This window comes from Ursus arctos, unplaced genomic scaffold, assembly GCF_023065955.2.
Source record: "Ursus arctos isolate Adak ecotype North America unplaced genomic scaffold, UrsArc2.0 scaffold_10, whole genome shotgun sequence".
In the NCBI taxonomy this organism is placed as follows: Eukaryota; Metazoa; Chordata; class Mammalia; order Carnivora; family Ursidae; genus Ursus; species Ursus arctos.
The window spans coordinates 66,707,182-66,734,035 of record NW_026622764.1 but is presented as its reverse complement, the minus strand read 5'-3'; the positions used below and the strand labels follow the sequence as shown (position 1 = coordinate 66,734,035).

General features: G+C 36.3%; 1 protein-coding gene across 1 annotated transcript in view; it reads left to right on the top strand.

Moving 5' to 3' along the window:
• BRCA2 (BRCA2 DNA repair associated) overlaps nt 1–26,854 on the top strand; it is a 60,560-nt gene that overhangs the window by 13,540 nt on the left and 20,166 nt on the right. Inside the window, exons 10-18 of the mRNA XM_026493107.4 lie at nt 22–1,131; nt 2,864–7,936; nt 9,793–9,888; nt 11,854–11,923; nt 18,451–18,884; nt 19,361–19,542; nt 20,711–20,898; nt 23,774–23,944; nt 24,444–24,798. Of these exons, the coding sequence (XP_026348892.2) occupies nt 22–1,131; nt 2,864–7,936; nt 9,793–9,888; nt 11,854–11,923; nt 18,451–18,884; nt 19,361–19,542; nt 20,711–20,898; nt 23,774–23,944; nt 24,444–24,798 (7,679 nt within the window). The remainder of the gene's footprint in view (nt 1–21; nt 1,132–2,863; nt 7,937–9,792; nt 9,889–11,853; nt 11,924–18,450; nt 18,885–19,360; nt 19,543–20,710; nt 20,899–23,773; nt 23,945–24,443; nt 24,799–26,854) is intronic.

Below are 26,854 nucleotides of genomic sequence, written 5' to 3'. Positions count from 1 at the left end.
TGCTTCTGTTTTAAATTTTAGGTTTGGGGAAGATGTTAGGGAATGCATTTGGTAAAGTAAATAGCTGCAGAGACCATTTTGGAAAGTCAACACCAAGTGTCCTAGAAGATGAAGTACATGAAACAGTTGCAGATGTTTCTGAAGAAGATAGTTTTTCATTATGTGTTCCTAAATATAAAACAAATCTACCAAAAATAAAAACTAGCAAGACCAGGAAAAATATTTTCAATGAAACAAAAACCAGTGAATATGGAGAAGCTAAAAAGCAAATGAAAGAAAATAAACATTCATTTTTATCTGAAATGGAACCAAATGACAGTGATCCATTAGATTGGAATGTAATAAATCAGAAGCCCTTTGGGAATGGAAGTAAAATCTCAAAGGAAGTTGTACCATATTCAGCCTCTGAATGGTCCCACCTAACTCTCTCAGGTCTAAGTGGAACCCAGATGGAGAAAACCCCTCTACTGCATATTTCTTCTTGTGACCAAAATAATTCAGAAAAAGACTTCACAATCACGGAGAAAGAAAGCACCAACTTTCTAACTTTGGAAAATTCTTTGCCACAGATTTCAAGTGTACCAGAGTATTCAGAGATGACATTTAATGAGGGAAGAGTGGTAAATAAGATAGATGAAGAGCAGTGTCTTGGAACTCATGAGGATTCTATTCTTTCACTAAAGCAAGCAGTATCTGAAACTACTCTAATAGCTTCTCCACTTCAGGGTATCAGGAAGTCCATATTCAGAATAAGAGAATCACTTGAAGAGACGTCCAGTGCAGTGTTCTCAAATAATATGACTGATCCAAACTCTAAAGAAGAACTTGAAATGCCTGAAAGTAGATTGGAAAAACATGCTATTTGCTCACAGAAAGAGGATTCTTTAGGTTCAGTTGATAATGGAAGCTGGTCAGCCACTATCAAACATACTTCTGTAGCTTTGAAGAATTCAGGTTTAATATCCACTTTGAAAAAGAAAACAAAGAAATTTATTTATGTTATAAATGATGAAACATCTTATCAAGGACTGAAAACGCAGAAAGATCAGGAATCGGGACTAACTAACCATTCAGCCCAATTCGAAGCAAACGCTTTTGAAGGACAGCTGACATTTACAAATGCTGATTCAGGTACCTCTGTGTGGTGTTTCTGTGAGTGAGAGAGAATGCATATAGTTTTATGAATGGTGACAAGTTTTCTTATTTGAATATGTGTCTCTTTCTTTAATCTTTCTAAAAAATACACTGCCTGCTTTCCTTCTTTAGTTTCTTTTTTGGTTTTCCTTCTGTAGTTTTTTGGTTTTTTAAAATCTCTGTATCTTCAGTGTGAGGCAATGCCTACAGGCATTGTTTAGGCCTTTGATTAACAGTTTTCAAAATCATTCTATTCAGACTTGTTGGATCAGTTTCCATAGAATATGTATAGTCATCACTCTTAAGACAGCATGTGATTCATAAGGATCAAGATTTTGACTACTTCCTGCTTTAATTTTATTGTATGCAAGTTTGACAATTCTATAAATGTATTGTGCTATTTACTGTATATTCTGTCATGTAAAAAATAGGAAAAAAGCACTAATTGCTACCTAAGTTTAAGCCAGTTCTAAAATGAAAGTGATTTTTGATATTGTTGTTACATAGTTTTCTTAAGTTTTTAGAGAATATTTAGAGTTATTACCGTATCTCTGGGTGTCGGAGAGTGCACAGTGAAACTCAGTTTTTATTTGAGCAACAATTCCTTTATCAGTAGCTAAATTGTATGTTAAAAAGATGATTTCATCTTCCTTTAAGAAGATGTTAGTGGGGGGCGCCTGGGTGGCACAGCGGTTAAGCGTCTGCCTTCGGCTCAGGGCGTGATCCCGGCGTTATGAGATCGAGCCCCACATCAGGCTCCTCCGCTATGAGCCTGCTTCTTCCTCTCCCACTCCCCCTGCTTGTGTTCCCTCTCTCGCTGGCTATCTCTATCTCTGTCAAATAAATAAATAAAATTCTTTTAAAAAATTAAAAAAAAAAAAAAAGATGTTAGTGGGTGGAATATCTTGGCGAATAACAGGTTTGGTAGAACTGGAGTACAGAGAAACTGAGATTTGGGTTAATATCCAGAGAAAAATGTTTGATACTGTGTATGTCAGAATTAAGATCAATGAAAGAGCTAATGTGTAGTGGTGGTCACTGATTAAATAAAATGAGATTAGTAATTTTGATTTGCTAATAGGGAATTCAGTACGTTGAAAAGATTAACTCAGAGCAGTTTAACTCATTTGCCTTTATAATTGAGATAGGTCATCCTTCAGGTCTTTCATCTGTAGAACCTGTTTTAAAAACTGATTTTTGGGGGGGGTACCTGGGTGGCTCAGTTTGTTAAGCATCTGCCTTCAGCTCAGCTCAGGTCATGATCTTGGGGTCCTGGGATCAAGCCCTGTGTCAGGTTCCCCACTCAGCAGGGTGTCTGCTTCTACCTCTCCCACAGCCCCTCCCCCCCCACTCATGCACGCACATGCATGCTTCCTTTCTCGCTCTCACCCTCACTCACATTAGCAATGAATTTTTTCTAATTTTATTTTCCAGTAAAATTACTTTGAATTTGACTTATGATAGCTAGCTGCTTTCTTGAACTACATACTAATTTTGATTGAATTGATACATGTTAGAAAAAATACTAAGTCCTATTTATCTTTAGTTAGAAAATGTAGTAAGTTGAAATAGAGAATATTTAGAATTCTTTCTGTCTTAAGCCTGACATTCACTTCTTACTTTTCATGTAATTCTTGTTTTAGGTACTAGTTTTTTTACTTAGTGGAAAATACTTAGTGAATGTGATTGATGGCACTTTAATTTTGCCACTTTCTGTCTTCATGCTTAGGTTTATTGCATTCATCTCCTGTCAAAAAAAACTGTTTACAGAATGATTCCGAAGAACCAACTGTGTCTTTAACCAGCTCTTTTGGGACAGTTCTGAGAAAAGTTTCCAATAATGGAACTAGTTCTCCTAATGATAAAACAGTACCTCAAGATGTTGATTATAAAGAAGCAAAAACTAATAAGGAAAAACTGCAGTCATTTATAATCACAGAAACTGATTGTCTGTCATCCTTGCAGGAAAAACACTGTGAAGATGATGCAAAAAGTCAAAGAGTTTCAGATATAAAAGAAAAGGTCTTGCCTGCAGTAAGTCACCCTCCTGTGCCACATTCAGAAGTGGAAGGTAGTGGTATTCACTTTCATTCCCCAGAAAGCTTTTCATCTGACCATGACAATACTAGTCTGTTAACTCCTAGCTCCAGGGATCCTCCATCAAACCCAGTCGTGATTTCTAGAGGAAAAGAATCACATAAAATGTTAGAGAAACTAAAATGTAAGAATCGTGAAGCTGGTTTTGAATTAACCAAAAGTATTCCCATGGAAAAGAATCAAGAAATACATGTTTTAAATGCAAATTCTAAAAATGCTAAGCTGTTGTCTACTGAAGAGTATGTAACAGTAGCATCACCTTCTATGAAGGTACAGTTCAACCAAAATGCAAATCTCACCACAATCCAAAAAGACCAAAAGGAAACTACTTTAATTTCAAAAATAGCTGTGAATCCAAACTCTGAAGAACTTTTCCCAGATGATGAGAATAATTTTATCTTAGAGGTAACTAATGAAAGTAATATTCCTGTTTTAGGAAATATTAAGGAACTTCATGATGCAGACCTCTGTTGTGTAAGGGAACCTGTTCTCAAGAACTCTACCATGGTGATGTATACAGACATGGAGGACAAACAAACAGCCAAAGTGTCGATTATGAAAGATTTTGATTCATCAAACATAGATGATCTTACAGAAAAGAACAGAAATGGCATAAAGCAGCAACTAAAAATGACTCTAGATCAAGATTCAAAATCAGACATCACTTTGGATATAGTTAGGAAATCAAATGGAAATAATGATTACATGAATAATTGGGCAAGACTATCAGATCCAATTTCAAATCACAGTTTTAGAAGTGGCTTCAGAACAGCTTCTAATAAAGAGATAAAACTCTCTGAGCATAACATTAAGAAAAGTAAAATGCTCTTCAAAGATATTGAAGAACATTATCCTACTAACTTAGCGTGTATTGAAATTGTAGATACCTCATCATTAGAAAGTCAAAAGAAACTAAGCAAACCTCTTGCACTTGATCCACAGTCAATTAATAGTGTACCTGGGTTTGTGAAGAGTAGCACGTATGTTTCTGATAGTGAAAGTGGTCACATAGCTCCTCCAACTTTATCTTTAAAGCGAGATTTTAATTCAAATCATAATTTAACACCTAGCCAAAAGGCAGAAATTACAGAACTTTCTACCATTTTGGAAGAATCAGGAAGTCAGTTTGAATTTACACAGTTTAAAAAACCAAGCCACATAATACAGAAAAATCCATTTGAAATGCCTGAAAGCCAGCTGACTATATTGAACAGCACTTCTGAGGAACGTAGAGATACTGATCTTCATCTCACAACTAATGCGCCATCTATTACTCAGGTAGATAGCAGTAAGAAATTTGAAGGTATACTTGGAGGTAAGCAGAAGTTTGCCTGCTTGTCGAGACCCAACTGTAACAGAAGTGCTTCTGGCTATTTAGCAGATAAAAATGAAGTGGAGTTTAGAGGCTTTTATTCTGCTCGTGGCATAAAACTGAATGTTGGTAGTGAAGCACTTCAAAAAGCTAAGAAGCTGTTCGGTGACCTTGAGAATATCAGTGAGGAAACTTCTGTAGAATTAGATACAAGAAGTTTCTCCTCAAGTAAATGTAATGATTCTACAGTTTCAATGATTCAGATAGAAGATTGTAACAATGATAAACATTTAAATGAGGAAAATAATAAAAGCCAACTAATACTACAAAATAATATTGAAATGACTGCTGGCATTTTTGTTGAAGAAACTACTGAAAGTTACAAGAGAAAAACAGAAAATGAAGATAACCAATGTACCGATGCCAGTAGAAATACTCATAACTTAGAATCTGTTGGCAGTGATTCAAGTAAAAATGATACAGTTTATATTCATGAAGAAGAAGACAGTTTCCCATGTATTGATCACAGCATAGATCTAAAATTATCTAGCCAGTTTATGAAGGAAGGGAACACCCAAATTAAAGAAGGTCTGTCAGATTTAACCTGTTTGGAAGTTGCAAAAGCTGAAGAAACATTTCATGTTAATACATCAAATAAGCAACAGTTCACAGCTAATACAATGGGGCAAAACATAAAAGATCTTGACATTTTTGATGTATCCTTTCATACTGCAAGTGGGAAAAATATAAGGGTCTCCAAAGAGTCATTAAATAAAGTTATAAGTCTCCTCGATCAAAAATGGACAGAGGAAGAATTGAATAACTTTTCTGATTCCTTGAATTCTGAATTACTTTCTGGCATAGATATCAACAAAATAGACATCTCAAGTCATGAGGAAACAGAAAATACTGAAAGAAAAGACAAAATAATGAAAGAAAGTGACCTAACTTGTACCAAAAATAAATTACTGACCCTCCAGCAAAGACCAGAAAGTGAAATAAAAAAGATCACGGAACCTACCATGTTGGGTTTTCATACAGCTAGTGGGAAAAAAATAGAAATTGCAAAGGAATCTTTGGACAAAGTGAAAAATCTTTTTGATGAAAAAGAACAAGATTATAGTGGAATCACTAATTTTAGCCATCAAGGGGCAAAGATGTCCAAGGACAGAGAGGAATGTAAAGATGGGCCTGAATTAGCATGTGAGACCATTGAATTAACAACTGCCCCAAAGTATGAAGAAATGCAGAATTCTCTAGAGGACAAAAAACTTGTTTCTAATGAGATTGCGGTGGGACCCATGCTCTTAAGTGATAATTTATACAAGCAAACTGAAAATCTTAAAACAGATCGTTCCTCTCTGAAGGTTAAAGTACATGAAGATACAGAAAAAAAAACAGGAAGAAAGCCTACAATTTATACAAATCAATCCACTTATTCAGCCATTGAAAATTCACCTTTAGCGTTTTACACAGGACATGGTAGAAAAATTTCTGTGAGTGAGGCTTCACTATTTAAAGCAAAAAAATGGCTTAGAGAAGGAGAATTGGATGATCAACCAGAAAAAATAAATGCTGCCAAAGTGATCTGTTTAAAAGAATATCCTGATGATTATGTAGAAAATCCTTCATGTGGAAATAGTTCAAGTAGAACTATTTCCGGAAATAGTTCAAGTAGAACTATTTCTGGAAATAGTTCAAGTATAACTGAAAATGACAAAAATCATCTCTCTGAAAAACAAGGCTCAACTTACTTAAGTAATAGTACCGTGTCTAACAGGTATTCATACCATTCTGATTTTTCTTATTCCAGTGAAGTGTATAATAAATCAGAATATCTTTTAAAAAATAAAGTTGATACTCCTGGTGTTGAGCCAGTAATGAACAATGTTAGAGAGAGAGAAAACACTAGTTTTTCTGAAATAATGTCCACTGTAAGAGAAGCAGACACAGACCCACAAAGTGTAAATGAAGATATTTGTGTTCAGAGACTTGTGACTAGCTCTTCATGCAAAAATGAAAATACAGCCATTAAAGTGGCCATATCTGACTCAAATAATTTTAATGCAATTCAAAAACTGAATTCGGATTCAAATAATGCTGTACCCGCATACGGTACAGCAAGTAGTAAAAGAATCTTTGTTGGACACCAGACAAAAGTGACAGAGAGATTTACAGACAACTGCAGTATGGTAATTAAGCAAAAGACCAAGAGTAAATCAGACACTTACCACGCGAAAATTGTGGCAGGTTATCCTAATGCACTGGGTGATTCGGAGGATATTGTTTTTTCTAACTCTTTGGATAATGCAGAACGTAATTTGTCTTCACATAAGGCTTTTGCTGACATTCAAAGTGAACAAACTTTACAACTTAACCAAAGTATATCTGGATTGGAGAAAGGTTCTGAAATACCACCTTGTCAGAATAATTCCAAAATTTCTAATATATGTAAACTTAGTACAGGGAATCTTCCCAAGTCAGTCCCTTGTACGAATGCTTGTGGGATTTTTAGCACAGCAAGTGGAAAATCTGTGCAAGTATCAGATACTGCATTACAAAAGGCAAGGCAGGTGTTTTCCAAGATAGAAGATAGTGCCAAGCAACTCTTTCCCAAAGTATCATTTAAAAATAATGAACATTCAGACAAGTTCACAAATGAAGAAAATACTATGCTACATACCTCCCAAAATTTACTATCATCTGCTTTCTCTGGATTTAGCACAGCAAGTGGGAAACAAGTGCCAGTTTCTGAAAGTGCCTTATGCAAAGTTAAGGGAATGTTAGAAGAATTCGATCTGATCAGAACTGATTGTGGTCTTCAACATTCATCTACATCTAGACAAGATGTATCAAAAATACCTCCTTCCTCTTGTATTGATAAGAGAACCCTAGAACACTGTGGAAACTCCAAATTGGAAAAGGCCTACAATAAAGAATTTAAATTATCAAGTAACTGTAACACTGAGAGTGGTTCTTCAGAAAATCATTTCTCCATTAAACTTTCTCCATGTCCCTCTCAGCTGAAGCAAGACAACCAGCAGTTGCTACTGGGAAGCAGAGTATCTCTTGTTGAGAACACTGATCTTTTGGGAAAAGAACAAGCTTTAGCTAAAAACATAAAAACAGAAATTGGGAAAACTGAAACTTTTTCTAATCTTCCTGTGAAAACAAATATAGAAGTTTGTTCTACTTACTCCAAGGATCCAGAAAACTATTTGGAAACAGAAACGGTAGAGATTGCCAAAGCTTTTATGGAAGATAGTGAGCTGACAGATTCTGAACTGCTAAGTCATGCCAAACACTCTCTTTTCATACGTCAAAACACCGAGGAAACGGTCTTGTTCAGTTCAAGAATTGGAAAAAGAAGAGGAGATGCACTTGTCTCAGTTGGTGAGTGTCTATTTTTTCCTTTTATGTTGCCAGTCACTTAAAATTAAGTCTTTAAAAATCATGGAATGATAGCTTAAAGCAATTCAGGTATTATAAGCTATATTTTTATAGACTTGTATGTATAGTTTAGGGGAGTGTGATTTCACTCTTGATATCGAGTCTGTACTAAGGAACATGTTCTGAAGTTCTTTTAATGTATTTTTAGAGATCATTAATATAGTTATAATTGAGAAATTACTGTTAAAAGTTAGTTTCCCTAGAAAATCTGAAACTGCTTGTAACAGCCTGCATGATACAACTTAGTAACTGTTTTCAAATAAATATGACTATGTATATAGAGAGAGCACACAGAGATTCCAACTCTGGCTCTTACAAACTTTAAAAGTAGGTTTCAGCTATAGGTGCTGGTTTGCCTCCTTTTTTCCATCTAGGGAGTATTCTACAGTCAGTTACTTTTAGCAGATAGCATTCTGGTTTTAATGCTATTTGGACTATAGCCTAACGTCTCTTTTAAATGTATATGTAACAACTTAGTTCAGTTAGGTTAATTGGAGGTGTGATTTTTTTTCCATTAGTATCTCTAAAAATAATCTTAAATAATTGAATCTCTTGATCAAATACAATTAAAGTAAATGCCATATCTAAGTCTCCTGCTTTTAAGTGGGTGATCTTAAATAACTATCTCCTTTTTAAAACCTATAAACTCATAGAATTGAGTTGAGTTATCACAGGTCTTGCCCAGTCTCTTCGGATTACAGGGAAAGACACTGAAGCCAGTCAGTTCACTCTTCCACTTGGTGCCTTCAGTAACCCTGCTGGGTACAGATTTGCTTAAGTGTTATCCAGGTTACATTCTGTACCAAGTTTATTTTATGGGAATAGTAGTAAGTTTATGATACTTACTTTAAACTATTGCTGTGCTCTAGTAAAAATTCTGCAGTGCAGATGCTTTAAGAGATTCACAATTCTTTTATGGAAAATAATGGCTTTATTTATAGGAACCCATTTTGTTCATGTGTATTCCCAAGTGGGTTGGCCTTGCTTAGAAAAAAAATTTTAAAAACCTCAAACTTCTAATAAATGTTCTCAACAGCATCACTATTTAATTTCCCTCACCTCTAATATATATAAATATATATCTTGATCAGCTTCTGGTTACTTGAATAGTACAGGCCCTTGTTAAACAATTAAATCACTTCATAATCTAACAATAAAGGCTTACAAGGATATTTTTACTTCTTATTAAATTTTACAGATTCACTCCCTTTAATAAAGCATCAAAAAGCAAAGTACCTATTATCACATGTTATCTCAGTATTACATGAACATGCATAACTCAAATTATGGTTTAATTTTACTCTCAGCCTTTGTAGAATTTTTAAGTAAGTAATACTTTTACTAATATTTTAATATAATTTTGGTAATTTTAAAAAGTCTTTTCTTCTACTCACCCTAATTCAAGGACCTACATAATACATTCCTTCTCAAGTTTAATGCAGAAAGAGTTATACTTGAAGAAATTTTGTTTGTCCATATTTCCAGTAAACCTGCAGTTACATTCGGTGCCAGTTTATTTTATTAAAAAGTAGGATATCTTTGGTAACTGGTAACATGTTTTTATTCCTAGACCCTATTAGATAGTGGTATTTTAAATGGTTAAAAAAAAATAGATATCGAAAAATGAATTGTCTCTTTCAGAATAGATGGTCGCTATTTAAACTGTAACTATTAAGTATTTTTTGCCTAATAAATTCTGAGTCAGTTCTTTAGTTTTAAAAAATGGACTGTATATAGGCTTTGGAAAAATAAAATTGATGTTATTTGCTTTAAAAACACGTATGGAAATTTCTTTTTAGGAGAACCCCCAATTAAAAGAAACTTGTTAAATGAATTCGACAGGACAATAAAAAGTCAAGAAAAATCCTTAAAAGCTTCGAAAAGCACTCCAGACGGTAAAATTTGCTTTGAATTCATATCTTTTCCCTCTCTGTAGGTACTACACACAGTATTTTTAAGTTCTTTTTCTAAGCTTTTTTGGGTGTATAGATAATTGAACAAGACTTTACAGTGTGGTTTGCTAAAGTCATGTCTTGCTTTGTTATGTGAGCACTTCCTTCATAACACCTAGTATGTGGAGGTTCTCTATAATTGGGAAGCATGAAGTGATTATAAAGTAATGACTCTTTAAATTAAAAAAAGCTATAAAAATTTAGTAAGATCTTAGTATAATAATTTAAAGCTTAGGTTCTGGAATCCAGTCAAGTTTTTGACTGACCTTCACCATTCCACCAAAATCATTCTTTCCTGAGTCACATGGTAATCTCCATATTGTCAAATCCAGCAGCAATTTCCGTGTCGTTTGGCTCCATCTTTCAGCCACATTAGACAGTCGGTCACTCTTCTGAGACCACCACATGCTCTTGGTTCTCCTCCTGCATACCCACTTCTCCGATGTCTTTGCTGCTTCTTCCTTATTCGTTTCCTTCTCTAAATATAGGAGTGCCCCAGGGCTCTGTCCTCAGAGCTCTTCTCTGCTTAAACTTCAGTGACTACCAAAATTGTATCTGTAGGCTTAACCTGTCCTGGAACTCCAGACTTATTTATTCATTTGCGCTTGATACTTTTGTACTTACATTGCCAATAGGCGTTTCCAAGTCACCACGGCCAGTGCTGAACTCCTGATTCCATCCCTGTCCAAACCCACTCTTCCTGTTCTTTCCTTTCTCGCTGCCATTCTGACAATTGATACATCAAAATCTTAATGTCCTTGTATACTCTTTTGTTTCCTCATACTCCACATGCAACCCATCAACAAGTCCTATAGGTTCTACCTTTGAAATATAACAAGAATCTGATCATTTCTTCTCACCTCTGCCCCTACCACCTTCATCCAAGCCACAGTCATAGCTTCTAACTCATCTCTCTGTTTCTGCCTCTGCCCCTCCTCCAGGCTCTCAACATAGCAGCCAGAATCATCCTGGTAACAAAAAGGTCAGATCATGCCCCTTGATTGCTTAAAATTCTCCATGGCTTCCTATCTCGTTACCATGGAATGCTTAAAAATAAATAAAACTTTTAACTATTCTCACTATATACTTGGTTCCTGGGTTTGGAAAGGAAGAATTCAGATAGTGAGGAATAAACATATTAGACTATAGAGGCTTAGTTCTGAAATACATGGGATAAATCCCACAATAAATATTGAATGACTGTGTAGAGATCTTTCTCATTCTTTTTTATGGTTGCATAGTACTTGATCATGTGGCTGTATCAACATATTGTAGTTTATTTAACCGATCCCCTACTAATTAACTAGCTGAAGGTTTAAGAAGTACAAGTTGCAGGGCGCCTGGGTGGCTCAGTTGGTTCAGTGTCCCACTCATGGTTTCTGCTTAGGTAATGATCTCATGGGTCATGAGGTTGAGCCCCGTGTCAGTCTCTGCACTCAGTGGGGAGTCTGCTTGAGAGGGAGTCTCTCCCTCTTCCTCTGCCCCTCCCCCACTCATGCTCGTGCTCTTTCTCTCTTGCTCCCTAAAATAGTCTTTTTTTAAAAAAAGTACAAATTGCATACTGAGAATAATATCTAAAGTTTGGCTTGTAAAACCTTCATAAGATTAAATTTTAAATTCAATATTTGCATGGCAATTAGCTAACACATTTGAGTTATGATTAACATCAGCTGATTAAATTTATACTGATTTCCTTTATATGTTTATATGTTTACACTGAGTTATTTAGTGTATAGTCATCAATTTGTGAGTCAAATATTTCAAGCCTATAATATCTAAGTTTTTATGTAAATATTTATAGTAATGTGTAATAAACAGGCATACAAAATAAAATCTCCCATTAGATTTTCATTAATACATAATGTAAAATACATTTTCATTAATACATAATGTGAAATATTTTTCTAGGCATCCTAAAAGACAGAAGCTTGTTTATGCATCATATTTCTTTAGAGCCAATTACCTGTGGACCCTTTCGGTAAGACATAGGTTTTTTTGTTGTTGTTGTTGTTTAATTCTGCTTATATAGTGTAGGAACGTTACAGTTTTTGAAAATAAATATTTCTAAAAATAATAGTGGCACTAATATGCAGTAAATAAGTTAACACTTTCCTTTTAAGTAAGTGTACTTTGGTAGTACTTTATAGTGCTATTCATATTATTATCTCATTTTTCAGTTTCTTAACATCTTTGGAAAGTAGACAGAGGCTTTATTCCAACTTTATGGATAAGAGAGATTAAGAGAGAATAAGGAAATTACTGAAAATCAATTTCAAATATATCAAAAAAGATGGCATATATTGAATATATTCTCTTACCTCTCCTCCCTCTCAAAACCCTACCCAAATTACTAAGAGAATTTTTTAAACTTATAAATCCACAAGGACAATGTTCAGAGAAAAAACAACAAATTTTGGAAGCCAAAAAGCATGAAAGACTTAGAAAGCCCCTAGAAAGCTAAAACCTCACATAAGAGCAAGCAGAGAAGCCACCCAATTTCCCCTAAAGAACCCAAGACTCAAAATGGCAGCAGAATGTTCTTCTGAAGGTGAGGTAGAAAATAGATCAGTTGAAAATCTGTTTAAGAAACATCTATATGCCCTGCCCCACTGCAGGCAGCCAGTTATCCCTTTTGTGCCAGAAGACCAGAAGGTTATTGTCTGAAAAAGATGAATGGGAGGGATTCTGAATTGGGAGGGTGGAGACACAGCAGGCACAGTTGAGGGGAGGTACTGAAAACAGAGATTAAGTAAAAAATCTGTTTATCAAGTAGTGAGACTCCCCAGCCGCCTTCCCACATGTGGCTCGCCAATACTGGCAGTCAGGCCTGTAGGCAGAAGACTGGAAGATTTTTTTTCTGGGGAGCATGACTAGCTCAATGAAAAGGCTACAAATACTCGAGTGAAACTGCATAGCCAGAGCATGCCAATAATTGATGAGCCCCACCAGCGCATACTTCACTCTTAAATAAGAAGAGAGAATTAAGGATCTCTAGTTATTGGAAGAAAGGTTCTGTGAAAGATAATATCCATAGTACAAAAACAAAAAAGAAAGGAACTTAAAGGAAATAAATCATGCAGGGAAGTGAATGAAATTTCGAAAAAACTTACTAATATTCTCAGGATAAAGAACATATTGCATCCTTAAAATAAGAACAAGTTGCTATAAAAAGAGTTCTTATAAATTAAAACTATGATGACAAGTTAACTCAGTAGAAGTAATAGAAGATAAAAGTTATGAAACCTCCAAAAATATAGAATAAAAAAAGATGAAAGAAGAAAATATAATTAGAAAAGTCAGTCAGTCCTATGGGCCTAACATCTGAAAATTTGGAGTTTGAGAAAGAAGAAACAAAGGAGAAATGAAGAGAAATTTTCAAAGAAATAATTTAAGATACTTTATCCGTACTGAAGGACAAGAGTTTCTTTGATTAAAAGGGCCCTCTGAGCACATGAATAAAAATGACTCACATTAAGGCTCAGCCTTGTGAAATTTTAGAATGCTAAGGGCAAAGGGAAATCTTAAATTTTCCAGGGGGCAAAAAAATCAGGTTTCAAACAAAGTTGCAAGAATCATAATGGTATAAATTCTCTCGCCATTAACAATGGAGGCTAGAAGATTATGGATTCCATTATGTATACTCTAGAGCAATGCCTTTAAAATTCTGAGAGAAAATGATTTCCAGCCTAGAATCCTATCACTGAACAAAATATCAAATAAGTGTGAGGTAGACATTTTTCAGATGCAGAGTACCAAAAGTCGTATCTCCCATGCATTTTTCTCAGGAAGCTCATAAAACCGGTCCCTAACCAAGAAGGAGGAAGAGGTGAGATTGAAGAAACAGGAATTCAGCATAGAGAGGCAGAGGGGATCCTCCAGACAGATGGTGCTGAGGGGAGATCCCAGAATAATAGCTGTGTTGCTAAGCCCAGCCAGGCAGCTAGACCATTTTGGAACAGAAAAATAGAGCCCTGGGAAAGTCTGCCTGCAAGATAAATTGAAGCAGAACCTGAAATCTCAATGCAGTAAGAAGCTTCTTGGTAAAAAGATGGTGGATTGAGCATACTCACATTCCTTCCAGAATTTTACCAAAACCACCATGAGGGAACTTACACACACCCAAGACAGGGAGAACAGGAGAGGAGACCACAGGGGCTGTTTTTCAAAGCATATGGGAGAAAACAGATTCAAATCATAATGGGGAGAGGAAAGAACCAACCGTGTTAAACTGAAGAAGCCTCAAAAGCTGAGGAATTCATGAATCTGCAGAATTGGTGATGAAGAAGGAAGGAGCCAGAACAAGGGTACAGGTTGAAAATACTTCACCTCCTCCATTCCATGAAGCTAGACAACTACCTCTTGTCCACTCTAACAGAAGACTGGGGTTAATTCTCCAGAGAGGGTACATAATTAAATATTGACTATAAAATATATAACTTGGGACGATGGGGAGGTGAGAAAGGAAGGAAAGGAAGGAAGGAAGAAAGGGAGGGAAGGAGAGGGGAAGGGAAAGAAAGAAAGGAAAGGAAAGAAAGGATGTTTAGTAAAGTAGAAGTGGTGACAAAGAGCTAAATCATCATTTTCCAAGTGGCTCTTCAAGAAGAAGCAGTTACAGAGATGTCACTTGGGGATAATGGACGTGAATATCATAGAAGCATCTAAAATTGTAGAAAGCAGTTGTGAAACCTTTTCTAGCTGGTAAATTTTTTAGCCCAAGACTACGGTTTAAATTATGTTTAATGTTACCTTTTCAAAAAGAACTATTTGTGGCATTGTCGAAAACATTCACTGATCTGCACTTCTGGAATATATTTTCCAGCAGGCTATTAATATACATGTTTTGAATGTAGAAACCCAGGTGATTTTTTTGGTTGTTTTCGTTTTCAAAAACAGGTTGTAATATTAAAATGCTTATTTATCTGCATATTACCTTAATTTACATGATGAGAAAATAGTCTTGTGCATTTAAGCAAGCATGCATAAATTCCTAAGGATCTTATTTATATTGTGTAGATAGATATAAAGATAAGTAAGTCTACCTCAGATTGCTAGTCTTGGAGCCAGGCAGGAAAAGAATTACTGTGATATATGTACTAAAGTAGATATACAAAGGGATGTGACAACTTAGAAAAACTGGCAGCTAATCATGCGGCAGAAGCTTAATAACAGTTCTTCAGACAGAATGTAAGGGATGCTTGGGTGAGGAGGGCGCTCCACACTCTGGAAAGAGTAAGAAGTTATGTGGCTTTCCTCATGGGATTCAGCAGGCTGGGGTGCTTTGGGGACTGGGAGGAAACAAAAAGAAATGGGGAGGTTAGGACCTATAAATAGGAAGCCTCCTGTGTCATTTCTGACAAGATGAAACTTAGATGGCGACTGTTTGTCTGTGGAAGTTTCTAAGAGTGCTCCTAAGAGTACATAACCAGATTTGTGTTTTAGAAATAGACCAAAGTGAAACTGTCACAAGGAGATTAGTAAGCACGTAAAGGTTTCGATGTAACACAGGTGCTAGAGCAGAGAGTATGAGTGGGAGATAAGATTCAAGAAGATTCGGCCAGATAGTGGGTAACTGGGAGTGGCAAGTGTCTCTGCTTACATTCAGTTAGACATCTTGGTCATAACCTACAAAGCAAGCTCCTCATTTTCACAGGATTCTTAATATTTCAAAACAAAGGAGTACAAGATCAATGAAAACAAGTTTTGGGGCAGAAGGTTTATTCATTCTTAGGCACTAGATCTCCTCTCAATCATCCATTCAAGGGATTCAGTCCAGCAATTGCTCCTTTCTCTCTGATACTGTCTTCCTTTCTACTGGGCCAGTCCCATTTGTCAGGTAGTTCTTATAAGTCTCCATCTTAACAAGAAGCACCTTTCTTGATTGCTCTTATCCCACCAATCCATTTCCTTACCCACTTAAAGCACAACTCATTAGAATGATCTCCACTCACGTTCTCTACTTCCTCCCTTCCCCTGAACCCACCTCACTCTCTGATCACTACGTACTTCCCCTTGTCAAGATTGCCGGTTACCCCCATATTGCTGAGTCTTGTCAGCTCTCCATCCTCATGTTAACCTAGCATTCACATAATCACTCCTGCCTTTTTAACACTTTCTTTACTCTGGCTTCTGGGACCTCTCTCTTAACTTCTCCTCCTTTCCATTTCTCTTCTGCTGGTTCTTCCCTTAACCACTAAATGATAAATTCCTTCATGGTTCAGGCTTCTCTTCCTGACCTTCCTCCTTAGTAACTGTCTCATCCACTCTCGTGGCTTTATATACCATCTACTTACTGATGGCTCCGAAATTAATGTCATAAGCCTGAATTTCTTCCCTGAACAGCATATGCATTCATCTGGTTACCTACTTGATGTTTTTATTTGGGTGACTAATAGACATCTCAAACTGAACAGCTTCACCTAATCTGTTTTCCTGTAAAAGTCTAACAACTCTACTTTCAAAATATACTCATACCATAGGATAGAGAGTGTCGTTTTTGTACTCAAAAACTAGCCCATGACTTCCCATCTCTGGGGAGTCCTTACCAGGTGTACAGGTTCTCCATGTTCTGGCCTTTTTGCTGTCTTTCCAATCTCACCTGCCGACTTACCCTGCTCATGCTGTTCCAGCTATACTTGTGCCTCGCCTGCCTCATGAAGTTCACTCTGCCTGTAGCACTCTTTTCCCAAATACCCACATGGCTTTATCTCTCGCTTCCTTCAGGGCTCTGGCAAATGTCACCTTATCGATAATGTCTTCCTCACCAACCTGTATAAAATATTTATTTAATTCTGCGGGACACTCCCTGTCCCCCTTACCCTGCTTTTAAATTTCCCTATAGCATTTAATACCAATATTTATTTGTTTGTTTCCCTCCACTAGAATATAAGCTCTGTGATTTTGTCTTGTTCCCATTATATCCTCCAGCCAAAACAGTCTAGCACACGTAGTAGGAACTCATTAAATATTTGATGGCTAGGAGCTCCTGGATCACTCAGTCCATTAAGTGTCCAACTCTTGATCTCAGCTCAGATCTTAATCTCAGGGTCGTGAGTTCAAGCCCCACGTTGGGCTCCACGCTGGGTGTGGAGTCTACTTAAAAAATAAATAAATAAAAATAAAATATGTGATGGCTAGATGACTGAATAAATGTAACTTTAAGTTCCAGGGGTTCAGGTTTGGGTAAAAGGAAGTATGGGATTTTCAACAAAATATCAAATATGAGGAAGAACAGGTATGCTAATAGGGAAGGTGGTAAATTTAATTTTGGACATGCTGAGTTTGAGATGAGTATGGAACATCAAGGTAGATGTGATGTATATGGTGCTACACGAAGTTCAAAGTGTAAAAAAATAAAAACCAAAAAAAAACCGAAGTTCAAAGTGTAAGAATAAAACCTGGGGGAAAGTCGGGCATGAAGATACAGATTAACATTTTTATTAGATGATAATTAAGCATTTGAAATGACTCATATCACCCAGGGAAAATGTTTAAGGAAGAAATCCAAGTTTAAAGATGGGAATGCTTTTAAGAGTCAGAGGAAAAATCAGCAAGAAGGAAGGAAGGAAGGAAGGAAGGAAGGAAGGAAGGAAGGAAGGAAGAAGGAAAGAAACGGGGACAATCGTGGTATAGATAATAGTGATGAAAATGTTAAGAAGGAAAGAAGTCAGTTGTCAGAGGTCAGGTAGAATAAGTTCACACAGAAAGCTGTGTGTGTATGTAGGCACTTGGGAGGTCATTAGCAACTTTGTTAACAATTTCTGTAGAACAGTGGGAGAAACGGGAGTTCAATGAGTGGAAATTGAGGAAGTGAAAATAGCTAGCTTAGATTACCTGTTTGGGAAGATTGACCGCAAAGAGTAGGTCACAATGAGTATTAGTTCAAAGGGGAGATAAGGCTAAGAAAGAAGTGTTTCCAGGATGGGCATGGCTTTCTGGCTAAATGAAAGGAACACTTTAAAAAAAGAAAGAAAGAAAAAGAGAAAGAAAGAAAGAAAAGAAAAGAAAGAAAAGAAAAGAAAAGAAAAGAAAAGAAAAGAACGAACGAACGAACAGGTGGTAGAGAAAGGAGAGAGGTGGACTAATTCAAAGAGTAAGGTTCCTGAGGAGACTGAGGTATTAGGTGGAGTCAAGAGTGCAGGTGTGGGTGTTCGAAGAGGACGGATAGGTTCTTCTCTGGTAAAGGAGGTAAATAAGCAGTACTGTGATAGAACTAAAGGAGACAAACAGGATCGATGTTTGACAGACTTTTCTGTTGTATGAAGGAACTGGTAAAGGCTGGACGTCAGTGTGTGAGAAATAGTTACAGACTTGAGAAGTGTGGTATTGTCTTGGATGGCAACCATAATGAAATGCAAAACAGTTGCCCAAGTAGGATTGCCATATGGCAGTTGAGGTTTATTGAGGGGCCGGGGGGGTGGGGTGGGGGTAAAGCATATTCCAAAACATTTACATATATGTCCCTTTATTGGTAAATAATCAAACTTAAATATTTTCTCCTCATTGTAGCACAACTAAGGAACGGCAAGAAATGCAGAATCCAAATTTTACCACACCTGGTCAAGAATTTTTGTCTAAATCTCATTTTTATGAACACTGGGCTTTGGAAAAATCTTCAAGCAATTTATCAGTTTCAGGGCAGCCATTTTGTACAGTTCCTGCCACAAGAAATGAAAAAAGGAGACACTTGAATACTCCAGGCAAACCGGTGAAAGTCTTTGTTCCACCTTTTAAAACTAAATCACATTTTCACAGAGGTGAACAGTGTATTAGCAAGAATACTAATTTGGAAGAAAACAAACAAAACCCTAAAAACATAGATGAACATGGCCCTGGTGATCACGAAACAAATATTAATGACAGTGGAATTCATCAGCTTAAGAAAAATAACTCCAATCAAGCAGCAACTATAATATTCACAAAGGATGAAAAAGAACCTTTAGGTATTGTGTGAAAATTTGTGTTGACACGTTTTTGCCTTCCAGTTAAATGTTCCTCATGTTTAAATAATGACTTGAGGATTTGACCCCTTTCTGACGATTAGTAATTTCAGAACTTTTTTAATGCTTTTAGATTTTTCCTAAATCCAAAGATTAGATTTAAAGTATTCTAATGTTTTCTTTCAAAAGTAACTACTTGTGGACTTTCTTATTTAAAAAAAAAAAAGCAACTAGACAAACAATCTAAGACTGCTGTTACTGGAATATAAATTTAACAGGCTACTAATTTTTTTCCAAATTTGAAATAAAAATAATAGATCTATTGTTTACAAGTTGAAACTTTGCTTATCCGTGAAGATTTAGAGCAAATTATCCCTGAAAATTAGAGCAAATTGATATATATGACTTTTATAAAGCAAAGGTGGTGCTTTTTAAATGTTACATGCAAGCTTATTTTTTGCTAACTTATTCTTTAATAGATTTAATTACAAATCTTCAGAATGCCAGAGATACACAGGATATGCGGATTAAAAAGAAACAAAGGCAGCATATTTTTCCAGAGCCAGGTAGTCTGTATCTTGCAAAAACCTCCACTGTGCCTAGAATCTCTCTGAGAGGAGCGGTGGAAGGCCGAGTCCCCTCTGCGTGTTCTCATAAAAAGGTATGCTTTTGTCCACAATGCTATTAACTTCTAGAGTCAAGTATAATTTCATTTTATTAACTATAATTTCATTTTATTAACTATTATCTCCAAATTGTTTTGTTCAAAGAAAACAAATGGATGTGGGAGTGGATGAATGAACTCATTTTGTTTCCTAATCAACCTCCTCTGCCGCCCTATCCCACCAAGGGGATCTGTGCTCCACAATGGCTGTGTCTCTTCCCCCTTCAAAATGTACTCGTTTTATTACTGTAGTGCTCTCAGGTGTTAGAAGAAAGGCGTCTACTTGAATTTAAAGTGTGAATAACTCATAGCCCTGACTCCATTAAGAGCTATTGACATTTTTTTTAAAAAGGATTCTTAAAGCACTGTTAGAATTTTAGGCAATGGAGAGGTGAACATAACACTGATAATGTTACTGGGTAACATTTATTGAGTACTTTTTATGCACTCGTCACCCTTCGAAGCACTGTGCCTGCGCTGGTTACATCTCAGTCTTCACAAGCATCTAAAGGAAAAGCACTGTCATTTCGTTCACCGTTTGCAGATGAGAGGACTGAAGCATAGGGAGGGTTAAGTAACTGCCCCAAAGTCCCTTAACTAGTAAGTTTTTCCTCTACTGGACACAGTTCCAAAGCAAGGAGTGTGACTCCAGAGTCACATCCGAACAAAGGAGAAGATTCTTTGGGATGAGGCCTGCTGGGGTGGAAGTAGGCCGGCCTGTGTACAAATCTGACCTCCTGAGGTCAGATCCCGTAAAATACTTAATGCTTTTTGCTGTTCTTTCCCTTCTGAATTTTTTAATTTGAGATTTTGTAAAATATTAAATTACTTTTTTAATCCCAGAATGACTTCCTGTGGCAGCTGTAGCAGGAGGCATAATTCACAAGAGGAATGAAAAGGGTGCAGCAGACTCCTGAATGTAGGAGTCATTTACATTCTATTAAAATGTTTAGCTTCTAGTACATAGGTTAACTATTTTGATGGTGAATATTTTAATATTTAAATGAAAAATTTTGTAAATTCAGTTTTGATATAATCGTGTATATATACAAATATACAACTTGATATATTATGATTTGATATAATTGTTTTTATTCTATGAAACATGCTCTTTGATTTTGGTTTTCATTCATTATTAAATTTTTCTATCGTTTATTTTGTGCAGCTCTATATGTATGGCGTTTCCAAACATTGCGTAAAAATTAACAGCAAAAATGCAGAGTCTTTTCAGTTTCACACTCAGGATTATTTTGGTAAGGAAGGACTATGGTCTGGAGAGGGAATACAGTTGGCTGACGGTGGATGGCTCATACCCTCCAATGATGGAAAGGCTGGAAAGGAAGAATTTTATAGGTACTCTATGCAAAAAGAGATTGTGTTAACTTTTCTGTATTCCGCCATCTCTCTCTCTTTTTCACTTACCTCTTTAAAACTGAATAAGTTGGCTAGAAATCAAATTTTTATACCGTGAATTATGTGCATTGTGGTTCAACCAGCATTCTGTTGTAATCTTTTGAAAAGTGAATTATGGTTTGTCCTAGGATTTAATGAATTGGTTTTTCTTAAATTGAGGTATTTTTCGTATGCATTTATAAAATAAGGACTGATAAGAAATAAGTTTGAGTGGACCTTACCGTAGATACACACACACGCAAACATACACTTACGTCATATTCCCTTTCATTGTATATTTCAATAAATATAAAATATAAATATTAGAAGCTAAGCAGAAATACTCAAGTGTCAATTATACCAAATAACTAGTAAATTTTGCTGCCCTAAAACATCAACAGTTTAAAAACTATATAACCTCTTATAGTTCTAATGTTTTTACAAAGATTTAAAATTTTGCTATGATTTTAAAATTTTTTCATCAGGGATGAAATTACCATGCCAAGGGCAAGAGATGAGAAACCTTTCTCTAATGCTCTTATTTTTTTTATTTCTATATATCTTTCCAAAATTTATAGTTGGGGGAAATTGGTAAAACATTTTTCCTGAAACGTTTGTTATGTTTTTGGAATACTTTAAGACAGGAATGTTATTTACATCTTGGACTTGTCTCCCATAAATATCTGCTATCAATTCTAGGTGGAAAAGTATACTGAACAGTTACATTGTTTTCTTGTATTAAGTATATATTATACTTGCATAGTATAGAAGTTAAGAGTAATTATCCTGTAATCAGGTGAGCATGGTATAACATTGTTGAAGCTTAAGTTGTTTTTTTTTTTTTTTGATCATTCAACAAATTTTTATTGAGGACCTACTATGTGCCAGATAACTCTTCTGGGTACTTGGGATAACAAAAGAAAACAAAATCTCTGCCCTCTTAAGTCATACATTATAGTAGAGGGGTCTGGGGTGGGGAAGGAAAATTTTAAGAAGAAACAAGTTGTATAGTATATTAGAAGGTGATAAATACTATGAAGATAAAGCTGGAAGAGGCACAGGGAGACTCGGGTGAGGAAAGGTACAATTTTAAAATAGGCTAAGTAGTCAGGAGCCTTCACTGAGGCCCTGACATTTGGTCAATGTCCTGAAGGAGGGCAAGGGAGTAAGCATAGGACCCTGTGGGGAAAGCTTTGGCTGTAAGCAGGAAGCATGTTTATTTGGGGAACAGGAGGAAAGTAAGTATAGCTGGAGTAGAATGGGCAGGACAGGAGTAGTAACAGATGAAGTTAGAGAGATGGGGCCTTACAGACCTTTGTAAGACGCTTGGCTTTAACTCTGAGCAATCATTTTTGGCCTGAGTAAGAATGTTTAAAACAGAGGAATGACATGATCTGCCTTGTTTTTGAAAGAACAGATTAGACTGTGGAAAGAGACGATGAGAGAAGCAGAGAGACCACTCAGACGAAGAAGGTAGCAGTGGGTTGGTGAAAAGCAGTTGGATTCTGGGTATATTTTGAAGGTGGTACCATCAGGATTTGCTCAAGGATTGGATGAAGAGTGTGAGAGAAAAGGAGAGTAAGAATACCTCTAAACATTTGGCCATTAGCGGCTAGAAGGGTGCAACGTACAGAGAATTGAGAAGATCGAAGATGGAAAAGAAATGGAGTTCCCAGTTGGGACTTTTTTTTTTTTTTTTTTTAAGTAGACAGGGCTTGAACTCACGACCCTGAGATCAAGACCTGAGTTGAGATCAAGAGTCGGATGCTTAACCAACTGAGCCACCCAGGTGCCCCACATGGGACATTTGAAGCTTGAGGTATTAGTAGATATCCAAGAGGAGATGTTGAGTAGGCACTTGGATTTGCAAGTCTGGAGTTTATAGATGAAGTATGGGCCAAAGAAATCAATTTCATAATTGTCAGCATATAGATGAAATTTAAAACTATGACAGAGAGACTGAGAAAGAGGAACCTGAAAGTTAGAAATGAATAACCAAATAGCGTGGTATGTTGCAAGCTAAGTGAAGACAGAGCTTCTGGGAATAAAGAATGACCACGTGTCAGTCACTGCTGATGAATGAAGGAAGATGAGGACTGAGAATTGACAGTGGATTTAGCAACGTAGAGGATGTTATTAGTCTTAATTAAAATAAGTCAGTAAATTGATAGGATGAGAAAGGGTCAGTATCTGGAGAAGGAACTAGGAGTAAAGGGTATTCGTTTTGTTGTGTTTAAGGAAGAAAAAAAAACCATACTGATGGAAACTGTTCAGTAGAAAAGAAAGAAATTGATGATGGGGAGAGAGAGGAGGCATCTCCTAGATCAAGGTCCTTAACTAGGCAAGAAAAGGTGGGGCCTAGTGTGGCAGGAGGGGGCAAAGTGTAAGGGTCCAGATGTTGATGGGTTGGTAGGTATGAGGTTGGAAGCTTCTGGAAGTTCTCTTGATTATTTATTTCCCTAGTACTCAAAATGAGAATGGGAAAGGAAGAAGAGTTAGAGATTTGAGCAGAGAGAAGATCTTTAAAAAGCACCAGGACTAGAGAAGGTTGTTCTTAGATGATTTCTAGAAATAACCTCTTTTAAGAAAAATAATCTAAAATATAATTGTTTTAAATTAAGGATCTCATTTTCCAGTTGAAATAATTGTTTTGACTGTTAATTTTATTAGTATATTTTGATACATGTCAAATCATTTCCTAAATTATATAAGTAATATAATGTAATATTCTAACTTAAAAACTTACTAAATGATCTTGTACGATGAAGTGTTTATGCAAAGAGTGGTCGTGGTTATTGAATTTAATATCATCTTACATGTGTTTTTATTTGTTCAGGGCTCTTTGTGACACCCCAGGTGTGGATCCAAATCTTATTTCTAGAGTTTGGGTGTATAATCACTATAGATGGATTATATGGAAACTGGCAGCTATGGAATTTGCCTTTCCTAAAGAATTTGCTAATAGATGCCTAAGCCCAGAAAGGGTGCTTCTTCAACTAAAATACAGGCAAGTTCAATGCATTATATTATGTAATCACATACTGTGATACAGTTCAGACTTCTGCTCAGGCTGTGACTTCCACGTCATAGAGGTACACGAGTCCATTGTCAGTGACCGTCGCCATCCCACACTGCTGCTCAGTCGTACACAGTAGTTCTCTCGTCATCCTCAAGCCCCCTTAAGAGAAATCACACGTTCTTACTCCTCTTGCTTCCCCCTTCCCCCACCCCCCTTAGCCTCCTGGCATGTGAGAAGAATAGGAATTACTAATTTGATCCATTGTTCAGGGATTGCTAATAAACCGTTTTTCCATTTGGGGAGCTCTAATATTTAATTCATATTTTGACAGTATAAAACTATATTGCTAGCTACCAAATTTTAAATTCTCTTCTGTCCTCAGTAGTTCTTCAGTAAAGGTATTTCATTTTTATTCTCAGTTATTCTTTTTACAATGAAATTCTAGACTCACAATTCCTAAAATATGCATTTTTCTTTTTGTTTTTAGATATGATGTGGAAATTGATAGAAGCAGAAGATCAGCTATAAAAAAGATAATGGAAAGGGATGACACGGCTGCAAAAACACTTGTTCTCTGTATTTCTGAAATAATTTCATCAAGCACAGATATATCTGAAACTTCCAGCAGTAAAACTAGTGGTGTGGGTGCCAAAAAAGGGGGCATTGTCGAGCTTACAGATGGATGGTATGCTGTTAAGGCCCAGTTAGATCCTCCCCTCTCAGCTCTGGTAAAGAATGGTAGACTGACCGTGGGTCAGAAGATCATTATTCACGGAGCAGAACTGGTGGGCTCCCCTGATGCGTGCACACCGCTCGAAGCCCCAGAATCTCTTATGTTAAAGGTAAATTAAATTAGTGCACACTCTTGGTAAGAATCAGTCACTGATTCAGTTAAATTCTAGGGAGGTTTCATATTTAAAATTTTAAACTTAGGCCTATTAAATATGCTCCATTTCTTGAAAACATGCTGAGTGTAAGTGGCAAATTTCTCAGATTGCTAAATTTTTTGTGCTATTTTTGGGAAACCCAGAGATATTTATTGAACTAAAATAATGCAGGAGCAAATTCGCACTGGATTTGATTTGCGACTGTGGGTACTTACGGCCCTTGGTGCCGTCTTGTTCTCATAGTATTGCTCTGCTTCCACCCTGATTACTCGATTAGACCTTTATTCCAGTATGATTAGAAAATTAGGTTTCAGTGATTCTTAAATATATAATAATAAAATGTACCTTTCATCTCTATGTAGATTTAAACCTATATAATAGGATTTTGTCATATTGAATAGTCTACAATATTGATATGAGAAATTACTAAGATTGTACAGTCAGATTCACTTATGAGGTGAAACAATTTACTTCTGTCATATTTTGGGTCACTCTACTTCAGGAAGGCATTTAATAAATTAAACATTTTTAAGGTAAAGAAATACTTTGTCATTAACTCTACATTGTGTTGCTTTTTAGTCAAGCTGAAACAGACTATTGTTTTATGTTGCTTAGAGTATCAAAGTTGTGGTAGCTTTCGATTTTTTGTTTTGTTTTTATCAAATCAGTTCATGTGCACAATTTCAAAACTCATGTAACATAGGCTTATGATTACCCACCCCCCCCCAAAAAGCAGTCACTGAAGCCATCCTGCCGGGGAGCAACCACTTCAAATCTCTTTGCCAGTTTCTTTTGCTTATACTTGCCCTATCATCTTTTCTACCTCAGTTTAGACATTAACTGTTAGCCTCCTGCTATGAAAGTTGAGGAGTGAAGTCTATATTCACTCTTTACATTATAATGATTGAAACATATTTTTCACAACACAGCATATAATATACTAATTTACATTTTCTTTACAACTTACTGCTTTCCCTGGAGTTAACAACCGTCTCGCTTTTTTGTTTTGTTTTGTTTTTAATTTTCTGTATCCTTATCACCAATTCATTCCCACACAAGAGATAGATAAGAATCATCTCAATATGTTAAAATACCTTTATCAATTCTGTTTCTTTTTCGTGGAGATCTCTTGGGCCTCTTCACACACCTGCTCCATTCTGAAGTGGACCTTCTGTGTATGCTGCACAGTTACATTTCTAGATTTTCTGTTTTCTGGATTTCATATCTATATGGATTTATTCCCTAGCTCTAAGGGCACACAAGCAACCCCCAGAGGCTTCTTAAGAGAGGGAGCTTGTATTTTTTTCTTTGAACTTTTTGTAAGGTGGCTGAATATAAAATTTGAGATGGAAATAATTTCTTCAGAATTTTAAAGACATTTTCTCTAGTATCTTTTTCCTTCTGGTATAGCTTCTGCTAAATTCAGTGGTATTCAAATCCAGTCCTTCACTATATGATCTGTTCTAAAAAGTTTTGAAGATTGTTTGTCTGCAGTATCCTGAAATTTCCCAGCAAGGTACTTTGGGATTAGCCTGTCTTTTAAAATCATGGCCCTGAGTACACAGTGGCAAATAGTCTATAAACATGTCCTTCATTGAGTTCTAGGAAATTTTCTTGAAGTAGTTCTTTGATAATTTCTTCCCCCTCCATTTTTTCTTTTTCAATTTTCTTGAACTCCTGATATTTGGACAGTAGGCCTCTTTGATGGGTTTCCTGATTTTCTCATTTATTTTGTTGTCTTTGCTCCCCCTACTTTCTAGTTCTAATTTTGTAGTCCCTACAGTGAACTTCTGCCTATTGGCATAATTTTCCATTCTCCAAGGCCCTTATTCCCTAAATGTTTCTTTTTTAAATTTCATCCTGTTCTTGGGGCGCCTGGGTGGCACAGCGGTTAAGCGTCTGCCTTCGGCTCAGGGCGTGATCCCGGCGTTACGGGATCGAGCCCCACGTCAGGCTCCTCCACTATGAGCCTGCTTCTTCCTCTCCCACTCCCCCTGCTTGTGTTCCCTCT